Genomic DNA, 12,982 nt, shown 5'->3' on the forward strand with positions numbered 1-12,982 from the left:
AGATCATAGAGTTTCAAACTCCCTGCCATGGGCAGGGACACCTCCCACTAGATCAGGTTGCCCAAGGCCACATCCAGCCTGGCCTTGAACACCTCCAGGGATGGGGCCTCAACAACATCTCTGAGCAACCTGTTCCAGTGCCTTACCACCCTTAAAGTGAAAAACTTCCTAATGTTTAATCTAAACCTGCCCTCTTCCAGTTTATAGCCATTCCCCCTCGTCCTATCACTATACACCCTAGTAAAAAGTCCTTCCCCAGCTCTCCTGTAGGCCCCCTTCAGGTACTGGAAGGCTGCAATAAGATCTCCCCGGAGCCTCCTCTTCTCCAGGCTGAACAGCCTCAGCTTTCTCAGCCTCTCCTCATAGGAGAGGTGCTCCAGCCCTCGGATCATCCTTGTGGCTCTCCTCTGGACACGCTCCAGCAGATCCATGTCTTTCTTATGTTGAGGACTCCAGAGCTGGATGCAGTACTCCAGGTGGGGTCTCAAGAGAGTGGAGTAGAGGGGCAGAATCACCTCCCTTGACCTGCTGGCCACACTTCTTTTGATGCAGCCCAGGACACGGTTGGCCTTCTGGGCTGCGATCGCACATTGTGGACTCATGCTGAGCTTCTGGTCAGTCAGCACACCCAGGTCCTTCGCCTCAGGACTGCTCTCCAGCCATTCCCCGCCAAGCCTGTATTTGGGCTTGGGATTGCCCTGACCCAGATGTAGGACCTTGCACTTGGCCTTGTTGAACTGCATGAGGTTGGCTTCGGCCCACCTCTTCAGCCTGTCCAGGTCCCTCTGGATGGCATCCCTCCCCTCCAGCGTGTCTACCTCACCAACAGCTTGGTATCATCAACAAACTTGCTGAGGGTGCACTCGACCTTACTGTCCATGTCTGTGACAAAAATGTTGAAGAAGAATCATGGCTGCCTAGTTCACATACAAATAGAGGCACTGCTAACTAGTTTGCTTAGTTTCTTGATTTTTTTAATTATGGGAAGTTATTGGATATTTAATTCTATTGGAGTTCCTTACTGTCTTGCTTACCACTAAAGAAGTCTTCAGCTGTTTATTTTCTTTTCACTTTATATTGAAGACTTCTTGTTGACAGAGAAACTAAGAAACATTTTTTAAAATACCACTTGATGCTTCCGAATCCCCTATGTTTTTTTTGAATCCTTGGACTGTTTTTAAATAACCAGTTTATATTTGTTCAGGACATCTAATTTTGACTTTATCATCTTCAGTGTGACCTTGTCTACTGTCCTATAAAGTGTCTCTCTGGCCACATACTTCATAAGATGGATAATACTTTTTTCTTCTTTGTGTTTGATAGTTTTGGCATATTGTGCCAATATTTGCAGCACAAAAAATTTTCCCCTCAGTTTTTAGATTTTGAACTTTCATGTATCTGTATAAAAAGCATTGAAGGGGTGATAGGAGACACAGTATTAAGATGTTCTCAGAATATCCTTGTGACTAAACATGGTATTTTTGGCTAGAACTTTGCTGTTAAAATGATTACTTTTTAAAAGTTGGTCACATCAGACAGATAAAAGCTTTTAAAATAAAGCTTTTGTTGTGTCTGACAAGATTGCTCATCTTAGATGGGCTTTAACTTTTGTGAGCCCAATCACCATAGAGCTCTTTCTCTGTAAACTTCTGCAGTTGACCCATGGCTAATGTCTATTATTTAAAAATTAGTGAAGAAGTAAAATTTGGCTTGGTAGAGTATTCATGCTTTTATTTCAGATAAAAATGAGTCACTGTTATGTTTGTGTTTGGTTTTATAGTACAGTATGCTTCCCATTCTCTTTATACAAACATAAGTATTGTCTAAAGTTTGGCATATGTACAGGTAATGTATAGAACTCAACTCCTACTCACACGTTGAAAGGATTATTTTTGCATGCTGTTTATTGCTCATTTATATTCAGTTTCATCAAAAGAGAAGTCATGTTTCCTGTACCTCAACCGGTGCCTAAAATGGCACTAGTTTTATGATTTTCCTATGTTGGATGGCTTGTCTGTTCTCTGTTACCAGTCTGTGTGAAACGCTTTTGCTATTACAGCCACTTTGAAATAAGCTTTTACTGTTTGCCCTTGAAGTTATGTGCCTATGGCCTTTAAATTAATGTCAAATACACTATCATCTAGTTAGGGTGAGAGTACCTGGAAGAGCATTTCATAGCAATTGCCAGTCTTGGTTCATCAAGTGCAGCTGACTATTTCCATGTACCTATATAAGAATTACAAAAAATAGCTTTAAAAGATATTAAGTACTTCTGTATTATTAGTTTTCTTTGTAAGCAACAGCTGTAATTACCACAGGGTTATTAGACAGTTTTGAATAGGAGGAGATAATGGACATGATGATTTCTCTATTAGGATGTGATTTGCATCATGAAAGAATTTGGGCAGTGATGGTTCAGAAAAAATTTGTCTAAATTATTACTTAGTTTTTAAGCAAATGGTGGCAGAAACTCTGTATTTTAAAAGCTTTAGACTAGTACCCAGATTTCTTTTTGCTCACTCCTGCTGAGGCTTTTAAACTAATACAGTAATGATGAGAATATCCTCCAAACACGTTTAATGTTTTAGTGTTTAGAATATTACACAATTCTGTTGTCTGTATCTTGACCAAGTGTATTATGTTTAAGTGCTGCTTTTTGATAGATGTGTAGGCCTGCCATTGTGTACTCTTAAGTTACAGGAAAACTTGGTCCTGTTTGAGAATTATTAGGAAATTTTTTAAGACCAAAAATGTCATAGCAATTCTTGCTAGTTGTGCAAAGATTAGTTGTCCTTGTAACTAATGCGCTTATTTCCACACTACATACAAAGCCCATGTGTTTTTGTTCTCAGCTGTGTCATCCTGAGATATTTAATTTTCAAGATGCTGGACAAAAAGTAATGCTTTTGTGAGCTATCTCTGGAGATGCCAGAATGGCAATATTTTAAACCAATTTTTGGTTTAAACAAAGACGGAAGGGCTGAAAGAAGCATTGCATCGTTGCAATGGTGTCAGTGATTATTTTTTTGTGTGTGTGTATTGAAGTTTTTAAAAATGAGAGCCTGGTTTCATCATGCATCTTCCTGTGAAGCAGATTATGAACTTGTAGCAGTTGGCAGTAGTCTTTTTGCTTCTATGTTTGTGCCAAGTCAAATGTATAACAAACTTTGGATTCAAATAGAATTGGACTTTCTTTGCTTTGTTGCATTATTTTATGTATCTGTAATTTTGCAGAATAATTCTTGTTTTTCTTTTTATATTCTAGGGAGGTGCAGTATATTGTTCTGCAAAATATTGCCACTATGTCAATTCAGAGAAAGGTACACCCTATTTAGAATTTTCTAAGTCATATTTTATATGAAATGCAGGTGAGCTACTTAAGTATGTTCTGCTTTTCAGGGAATGTTTGAACCTTATCTGAAGAGTTTCTATGTTAGATCAACTGATCCAACAATGATCAAAACACTGAAGGTGAGTTTAAAAGCCAAGTCATCTATATACTGCTGGACAAAACTGTTTGTAACAGGAAGGTAAACTTTTCTTGCACTGATATGATACACATCATCCTGTGCTGTTCCTTGTTATTACGAAGAAGTGTAGGGTTGTGGCTTTCAGGCAGGCCAGGGTACCTGAAAGTTCTGCTGTTCATAGAATGGTTTAGTTTGGAAGGGACCTTAAAAATCATCTAGTTTCAACTCCCTTGCCATGGGCAAGGACATCTTCCACTAGACCAGGTTGCTCAAAGCCCCATCCAGTCTGGCCTTGGACACTTCCAGGGATGGAGCTTCCACAACTTCCCTGGTCAATTTGTTCCAGTTTTTCACCACCCTCATAGTGAAAAATTTCTTCCTAATATCTAACCTAAATCTCCCCTCTTCCAGTTTGAAGCCATTACCCCTTGTCCTATCACTACATGCCCTTGTAAAAAGTCCCTCTCCAGCCTTCTTGTAGGCTCCCTTCAGATACATGAAGGCCGCTATAAGGTCTTCCCGGATTATTCTCCAGGCTGAACAACCTCAACTGTCTCAGCCTGTATTCATAGGAGAGGTGCTCCAGCGCCCTGATCATCTTCATGGCCCTCTTCTGGGACCGCTCCAACTGGTTTATGTCCTTCTTATGTTGAGGGCTCCAGAGCTGGACGCGGTATTCCAGGTGGGGTCTCACAAGAGTGGAGTAGAGGGGCAGAATCACCTCTGTCGACCTGCTGGCCATTCTTCTTTTAATGCAGCCCAGGATACAGTTGGCCTTCTGGGCTGCAAGCTCACATTGCTGGCTCACGTTGAGCTTCTCACCAACCAACACCCCCAAGTCCTCCTTCTCTCAGTGGGCTGCTCTCAATCCATTCTCCATCCAGCCTGTATTTGTGCATCTGTCGTCTACAACATGTTATCATGTTGTAGATGGCAGATGCGCTATGTTTTCCACTACAGCTTTTGGTACCTTTCTGTGATAGAGAGCATTACTGTTTTTGTCTAATCAGCTGTTCAAACATTTAAAGTCTGACTATTTCCATGGGAAGAATAATCTTCTTAAATGAAGAGAAATGGAATCACACGGTCTTTGATACTGTTAGCTTAAAAAAGAGTTTAAATCTGTTTCCCTGGACAAAATGAGATAGTGTTAAAGTCCCAAATTGCCTTCAAAGTCAGCATTCAACATGAGAAGTACTTTAGGTTTTCCTCATGGCCATATCTCAATGCATGTTTTAGGCTGTTGTCTTTGTGTTTTCTCTATTCTTAGTCTTTAACAGACGTGAAATCCTTGACAAAACAATAGATAAAAAGTTGACTGCTATTATGTGCCTTTTCTCTTGTTTTGCTTTAGAGTGGGAAGTACAGGTTCCTTAAAGAGATGCTATTTTTCCTTATTTTCATTTTACATCCATGTTGCACCCTCTTTACGTGGGCAGAGTGATGCAGTCCACAATGGCTATGCCCAGCCCGTCAGATTTTTATTAATCCAACATTAAAACCAAGTAAATTTGAGGCAGTTGGAGGCAAAAGGATCTTCCCCACACTTAATGATTAAGAAAACTGTCAGGAATACTAGTAAGACTTAGTGTTATCCAGGAAAAGGCACTCCTGAAATAATTGAAAGTTGATATGTTTAAATTCACATATTAATTGATAATACAATGGTTAAAAGGTGGAGAAGTAGAAATTGTCATTTTTCCTTTCATTTTCTCAGTTCTTCCTTGGTGGCTGAAAAATTCAGGACAACCTGTTACATAAATAAGAAAATCTTGTGCTTTTCTCCACCCCGTACTCCTGTAGTTCCATCCTGTCTCTTTTAAGATAGGAGGACAAGACCTGTGGCAGTATTTAAGACCTAGGAGCACCCTGGAATTCGTCTATCTGCTGCGCTGTTTAGATTTCTGTTCTCTGTTTCTCTTCCAACATCAAGTTTGCTTTTTTGATCACTGCTTAGCATTGTGCTCACATTTTCATCACGTTAGCTATTGTCACCAAATATTCTCAGTTATAATTAGTAGTAATCAGCTCAGAGCCTATCATTTTCTCAAAAGATAAGGTTTTTACCCAGTTATGGATATTAATTTACATTTATCTCTGATTTTTTTTTTTTGCCCTTTTATCAACCAGTTACCTAATACTTGAAGTTTTTATGCAGCGTTTCTTAGTCAGCCTTTGTCTTCATTTCTCTGAAAAGTGTAGCATCAGCTGAAAACTTTGTCACCTGTGCTCTCATTACTTTCATAGTTCATATATGAGTATGTTGAAAAGCAAAAGACCAATGAAGATGTTTGTGGGATTCCATTGATAGCTTTCCTGTACTGTAGTCTCTTTTTTTTTTCCCTGCCTATTCCTCTCATTCATTTATCCAATTGCTTTGTATGCTATACCAGATATGTATCTTCAAAAGCCTTTGGAGACTGGTCTTATCAAATGGCTTCTGAATTACAGGTGGACTGTATCAATTTAGTGTCGTTGTCTGTGTGCATCCAACTCAAAAAACACCAACAGATTTCAGAAGCTTGACTTCCCTTTATAGAGCCAGTCTTTTTCTTCAGTTTACCTCAAGCAGATTGTATTGGAATTCTTTCTTCTTTAAAGTTAAAAAAGCCTGGAAGCATTGCATCTTAACAATATATGCCAAGTGTTGTATATCATCCTGTTGTTCAGCAAAAGAAGAGGCCTTTCAGGGTCCATTGTTGTTGATGTTGATTAAGATCTGAGGAGTCTCATAGATGCAACTGTTTCTTTCCAGAGTTTAAAGGTCTTTTTATTGCCGTTCATCTGAATATAATGGACACTTTATTTCTCCCCAGCTGCAGTTGTGATTTCCATTATCTCTTCTTACAATGTCACATGGTTCTTATACGCTAAGGCCTGTTGTATAACATTGGAAACCATGCTGCCAGAAGTATTTCAAGCCCGTTTGGTATGCAATGTAACACTAAAGCTAGAGCTTGTAGAAAATGCATCACTGAGCCCTAGAGTCCTGCTTTGAAAACCTTGCGTGTACATGCAAGGAGAATATTTCTCCTGAGTGCAATGCTGTTACCAGTTTATACTGAAATCTGGTATACTCTATTGAGTTCTAAGCAGTGTTTTTAGTAGTATTATCTTTTATTTATATATAGTAAAAGTGTAGCGTATATGTGGTACTTCTTATAATACTTTATTGTAGCTTTTGATAAAATATCTGTGTTTTTTCTTGTAGCTTGAAATCTTGACAAATTTAGCTAATGAAGCCAACATATCAACTCTGCTGCGAGAATTTCAGGTTTGTGCAAAAGTGTGTTCTTTTTATATGAAATGCTCTCTGTTGGCCAATTGCCATTATTGGATGTTTCATCTAGACTCTTAGTCTTAAATTTTTCAACTTAAAGTCTTTTCCAGGGTAAAATGTTCTCGGAATGGAAATGAAACGGTATCATATCATAATAGATAATGGTGCTTTTCATATGTGCAAAGGAGTTTCAATGTTTTGTTTCTCACTCTCCTTTCTGCTACCAAAAAAAAAAAAAAAAGCAAGAAACTCAATCGTTCCAAATTATTTAAAACAAATTCTACCAACTGACACTGTAAGTCACTAGATGATAGGGTCTTAGTTTTAGCAATATTTCTCCATTAGCATTTATTGCCAAACCTCATTTCTGTAAGTCATTTGATGAGGTAGTTTTATCTCCAGTATGTGTATAAGTATCAGCAAGGTGTTCTGCCTATATTGTGAAACAGTGTCTGTCCTTCTTTCTTTCCTCTTTGCTTATGACATCTCTTTTCATTGCTTCAGTTCTCTGGCTGTATTTCTCTGAAAGGTACTTGTTCTGAGGCAGGTAGGTTATTCATAGTTTCACAGATGTTCCTGGTTAAATGAACTGAAACCTCTCTGAAGAAAGAGCTCATCAACTCCTCCAACCTTGCACACAAACTAATTGCTGTTTTTGGGTAATTGCCCCCTGCCCCAAGCTTTCTTGAAATCAGAGGTTTATATAGCCATGGGTGACCAAAGCCAGCAAGAAAATGTCTTCTGAAAGTGACAATGAGGTGAAAAGTGTAACTTCTAATGTGCAATGTAAGCTTTCTAGATTGAATTTGTTATCCAGTATGTCTGTCTTAGGAGATTAATATGGTAAGTCTTTGGCTGACAAGACTTATGTATTGACTAATGAAAATCCTGTTTCCTTAGACTTACGTGAAAAGCCAAGATAAACAGTTTGCTGCAGCTACAATTCAGGCTATAGGCAGATGCGCAACAAACATCACCGAAGTGACTGACACATGTCTTAACGGCCTTGTATGTTTGCTGTCCAACAGGGATGGTAAGCTAAATGTTCTATTCGTTTTCTGAGTAGCTGATGGCATGAAACCTTTTCTTAATGAGAGAATCACACAGAGCAGATCACATTAAAAAATATATGGGAGTTGACTTTTGTAAGAATTTAGCTGATGTGACTGGATAAAAATAGTGATTCTGGCACTGCTTCTTGTTTGAAGCATTTCAAAAGACTCTCACAGTCACTGGGTACTTATTTTCTCTTTTGTTAGTGAAATTGATTCCTTGTGGCCTGCAATTGCATATTTACCTGTTTTTTCTAAAAGTGCTGTAATTATTAAAGTGTGCTGTTGTGATTATCATAGATGACAGGAGTTTACTTTTATGTTTAGTTGCATCGAAATAGTTAGCCTGTAGAGGGTGCTGAAAGCTTGGAATGTTGGTGGTTTTTTTAGTGCATCAATGCCTAACTGAAAAAATACACTAAATAGTTTTAGGATAAACGGCCTCAAATTTGCCTTGATTTTATAATCTAGCCTTCTGTTATTTTTATATAGTGAAACAGTTGCAAGTCACTAAGGACCGCAACAAGGAGCAGATAAAGTCAAATAGGATGTAGCAGCACTGTAAATCAATACATGATAATATTGTATATTCTTACCAGTTACCAATGAATATTGCACAGAAGTAGCCAATAAGAGAATCGGAAGATTATTATATAATGTATAGTCTACATGAATATGTTTAAATACTGGAAATAGAGTTAAGAAAGATGTAGTTAATCATCTCAGGAAGGAGGAAAAGCGTGGTTTTGGGGTGGCCTGGAATAATTAGAATTGTTCAGAATAACACAGATGAGATCTACTCTAAGCTTTGAAAAGCAGCATTAATTCCTCCTCGTAACTACTGGACATATTTTTCATGGTAATCCTAAGAAGGCCTTTATTAGGGCCATCACTTTAGTCACACATAGTCATCCTGTTGCCCACTGATACACTCAGAGCTTTCTCTTACTTGGTTTATGAACTACAAGTCCTCTTTCTCTCCTACTTCACCTTCTACCAGAAATTCCTGACACCTCAGGTATAGCTTTGTACTTCTAATATATGTAACTTTAATTTCCTAGTTCTCCGGAGCTTATATCTTTTTTGGTTATCAACCAAAACATCTTCCCATGTTGTGTTACAAGGCCATGTCTGCATAATGCACCTTTCTGTATTACATTCAGCAATGACCATATTAAAAATACAAACTTCAAAGCTTGTTCTTGGTTCAGCTTAAGTCTACTAGCAATCTTTCTCTAGGTCAGGCTCCTTTCAGCATGTACAAATCCCAACTTTTTTTCTATCTTAAATAAAATAATAAAATTGTCACTTCAGAATACTGAGTTTGTTACTTAACGATCCTTCTTACCGTTTTCCTGCTTTGTTTTTCTTTTTGCTAAGAAGAAACCAAGATAAGAGGAAAAGGCTTTTTTTCTTTTATCATAGCATCTCAATTTAATATTTTCTTCAAAGTAATTCCATATATATATACACACACATATATGCATGTACATGTATACAAAGGTTTGTCTCAACAAGATTAGTTTTCCTGACTGTTTCTAAGTAGTTGTCTAGCAAATAAAATTATCTTCTTGCGCTTACTGTTCTGAAAGACTGCAGAGGATATATTGAGGATCTTTTAAACCTGGCAGCTGGCAAATTGCTTTACCATAGCCACAGTGTCTTTATTCCTGCTTTCAAGGAATGAATAGAATAGCATAATTTACATGGTACCTTTCCTCAGGTGGCAGGAAATTAATGATAGTCACAGTTTACTGAACATAAGAAGAGTTTGGGGCATGGTAAGGGAGAAAAAAAGAGATTTAGCATGTGTAGGAGAATAGATTTAAGAGTCTTGGTTAATCTTGTTTTCCTCCAACTTTCACCCTTAAAGTGTGCAAACAGTGTGTTTGCCCTGCTGCTTCTTCCATGGGTTCAAAGCCTGGAAGCAGTTCTCCTGTTTGTACATAGCATGAAACCTAAGCTGGTAAGTTCAGCGGGTTCTGAGGTCCCTGAAAGCAGAGCTGGCTCTGCTTTCTCTGCACTGTCTTCTTCTTATGGGGAATTCACTTGAGTGCAGAAGAGAGGTGACCAAATTAATTCTACCAAATCAAAACAGAATCCTGAAGAACAAGCTTGTGGAAAAAACACCTTCTAATTCTGTGCTCTTTTTCTGGGAATGCCTTAGCTGTGGATAAAGCCCAACAGCCAAGGTATTCTGGCTGTATCTGGCACAGGAGCTGTGCCATTAATCATTCTGGAACTTGGGCGCTGAGAGGCAGAGTGCCATTACACAAAACAATCTACTCAGGAGTCAGTCAGGTCCAGCTGGGATAACTCTTCACAGACCTGTTTGAATGTCTCATCATTGAACTTTCCAGTTTCTGTGTGTGCTTCTGATTCAAATGGTTGGGTTATTTTTTTTTTACCATAGCCCCAGCTTCCTTGAGTAGGGGAAATTTGGCTTTAAACAAAGCACTCATAAATAAGCAAAGAAAATTTCAAGAGCAGTTGAACAGAGCCTTGTTTCTGGAAACAATGTTGAGGGTTGAGAGTTATTTTTCTTCCTCACCTGCTGAAGGAAGTACAAAAAGAAGAGTTATTTTGACTCTTCTGTGTGACATCTGGCATTTGACTGATGCATTTCCTTTAAGCAATTGCCTTGATAATTTCAGCTCACCTCTGGCCCCACTATGACATAAAAATCATTTTAGATGTAAGAGACAGCTGGGATTATAGGAAGTCTCTTTTGTCTGTCTGTATACTAGAGATCCTGCAGGTTTTTCTCAGATGGGTGACTTTCGTTTTCTGTTGAAAGTTGCAGGTTGTTTGTAGTAGAGAATATAAACACAATTGTATGTATAGCTAAACCAATTTTTTTCCTACCAGTCTATACAAATTTCAACATGAACTCGTAAAATCATTGAAACTGTTAATATGTCAGGTGACTACTACCTGTCTATTGGAATTACTGTTAGAATGACATAAAAGAAAATTAACTCCTTGTAGCATTCAGTTTATATGTATTAGTGTGGTTTCACAGTTCTGTTATGTTATAAAGGTGGAAAAATTAACCAGGTAAAAACTTAAACTTCAGGCAGTTCTGAAAAGCAGAAACTTAATGTTTGTCTGGATTCTTAGCTCAGATAATTGCCTTTTAATTTTACTTTTAACCATTTTAACCATTTTCACCATTCTAATAACCCAAATAATCATAGAATCATAGAATGGTTTGGGTTGGAAGGGACCTTTAAAGGTCATCTAGTCAAATACCCCTGCAATGAGCAGGGACATCTTCAACTAGATCAGGTTGCTCAGAGCCCTGTCCAACCTGACCTTGAATGTTTTCAGGGATGGGGCATCTACTGCCTCTCTGGGCAACCTGTTTCAGTGTCTCACCACCCTGACAGTAAAGAATTTCTTCCTAATATCTAATCTAAATCTTCCCTCTTTCAGTTTAAAAATTTTACCCCTCATCCTATCACAACACTCCCTTATAAAGAGTCCTTGCACATCTTTCCTGTAGGCCTCCTTTAAGTACTGGAAGGCTGCTATAAAGTCTCCCCAGAGCCTTCTCTTCTCCATGCTAGTTCTACAAATAGTTCTACAAATCCAACCAAAACCTCGGGTTTTCTTTCTGACCTCTCCATCCTACTGGTAATGAATAGACTGTGGTTATAACTGAGTAAAATTACAGTATTCAAATATGACGGAGTAACATCATGATGATCTTGTGATCTTTATTGGTTCTTCATTCCATTGTGGTTCACTTAACTGAAAATATGTATGTATTTTTTGATTTGTGTAGGAGCAACACGTCTGGTCCCTGGTGGAGTGATAGAATGCAATGTTTGGTAGTGTGATATTTTTGTGTGAATATTTTATACCAATAATATACGCTATATATATTATTATTCTTATATCACTCGACCTACTCATTGCATTCTGTATGTGCTGCCTTTTGGACTGAAAGCGTTGAGTCTATTTTGACATACTTTAGAAGGGAGTAATGGACGGACATACGCCTTCTGGTCCTATGACTGCACATTCCTTCAGGAAGCCTCCTTACACATTATTTGCTGGTAGAATACAGGTCATATCCCAGACCACTACTTCACTACCAGAATCTTTTTATATTCTATGTGTGGCAGAATGGAGAAATTAAGTTTCTAAAATTCTCGTTAATTTTTAAGGGTAGTCGATTTTAAGGTTCGAAAATTCTCATTCATTTGTAAGGGTGGTGGGTTTTAAGGTTGAAGGGTATTTCACCACCCTCATCATAAAAAAGTTTCTTCCTTACAGATAGTCTGAATCTACCATCTTTCAGTTTAAAGCCATTAGCCCTTGTCCTTTTGTAACAGGACCTGGTAAAAAGTCTGTCCCCACCTTTCTTATAAGACCTCTTTATGTGTTGAAAAGTTGCAGCGCTGCTCTCAGTCCCTTCATCCCCCAGCCTGCATTGATACCAGGGGTTGCCCTGCCCCAGGTGCAGGACCCTGCACTTGGCTTTGTTGAACTTCACGTGAAGCTCATGAGGTTCATATGGACCCACTTCTTGAGCTTGTCCAGGTCCCTCTGAATTGTATCCTGTCCCTCAGGCGTGTCAACAGCACCGCTCAGCTTGGTGTCATCTGCAAATTTGTTGAGGATTAATCACAGCCTTGCTATGAGATTCAATTGGAATATTCCTTCCAAAAACAGCTGATGCAGTTTTGCTGCCTTTAGAAACTATAGACTGTGGATAAATGAGTCTTCAGTTGTGTGTTTTAGTTTCTGCGAATATCAGTTGAAGTGGAAAAAAAATTTGACTCAACATCAATGGTATTGAATGTAGTATTCCAGAATGCGGCTTTTGAATGTTCTGTGGTAATACACTTCTGGCTGAGGTCTTTTTCTGAGCTTCTGTTGTACGTGGCCAGAGTCTCAATTATGAAAGGTCTGCAGTTCAGTCCCCACAAGTTACTGTCCACTACCTTGTTAATTTTTTATATACATCATTATTTGGCAAAATGGATCACTGTATGAGTGAATATGGTTTAGGTTTTTGAGAAGTTGTCATGCTCTTCAGAGAATATCCTACTCAAAGTAGTCATTTCCATATTGCTTAAAAATTGTTTGAAAAAAAACGGGCAGTGAACATTATACCAAGATTTTTACTATAACTTTTAAAAATAGATAGCTGCTGGTATCTCTTGTAGTCT

At 38.4% G+C, this 12,982-nt stretch overlaps 1 protein-coding gene across 1 annotated transcript in view; it reads left to right on the top strand.

Annotated features, from left to right (window-relative positions):
• The window catches only part of AP3B1 (adaptor-related protein complex 3, beta 1 subunit), a 151,964-nt gene that overhangs the window by 52,331 nt on the left and 86,651 nt on the right, over nt 1–12,982 (top strand). The window contains 4 exon segments of the mRNA XM_009884240.1: nt 3,266–3,320; nt 3,400–3,471; nt 6,682–6,744; nt 7,651–7,783. Of these exon segments, the coding sequence (XP_009882542.1) occupies nt 3,266–3,320; nt 3,400–3,471; nt 6,682–6,744; nt 7,651–7,783 (323 nt within the window).

The sequence above is a fragment of the Charadrius vociferus genome, unplaced genomic scaffold (assembly GCF_000708025.1).
Source record: "Charadrius vociferus isolate BGI_N301 unplaced genomic scaffold, ASM70802v2 scaffold183, whole genome shotgun sequence".
Classification (NCBI taxonomy): Eukaryota; Metazoa; Chordata; class Aves; order Charadriiformes; family Charadriidae; genus Charadrius; species Charadrius vociferus.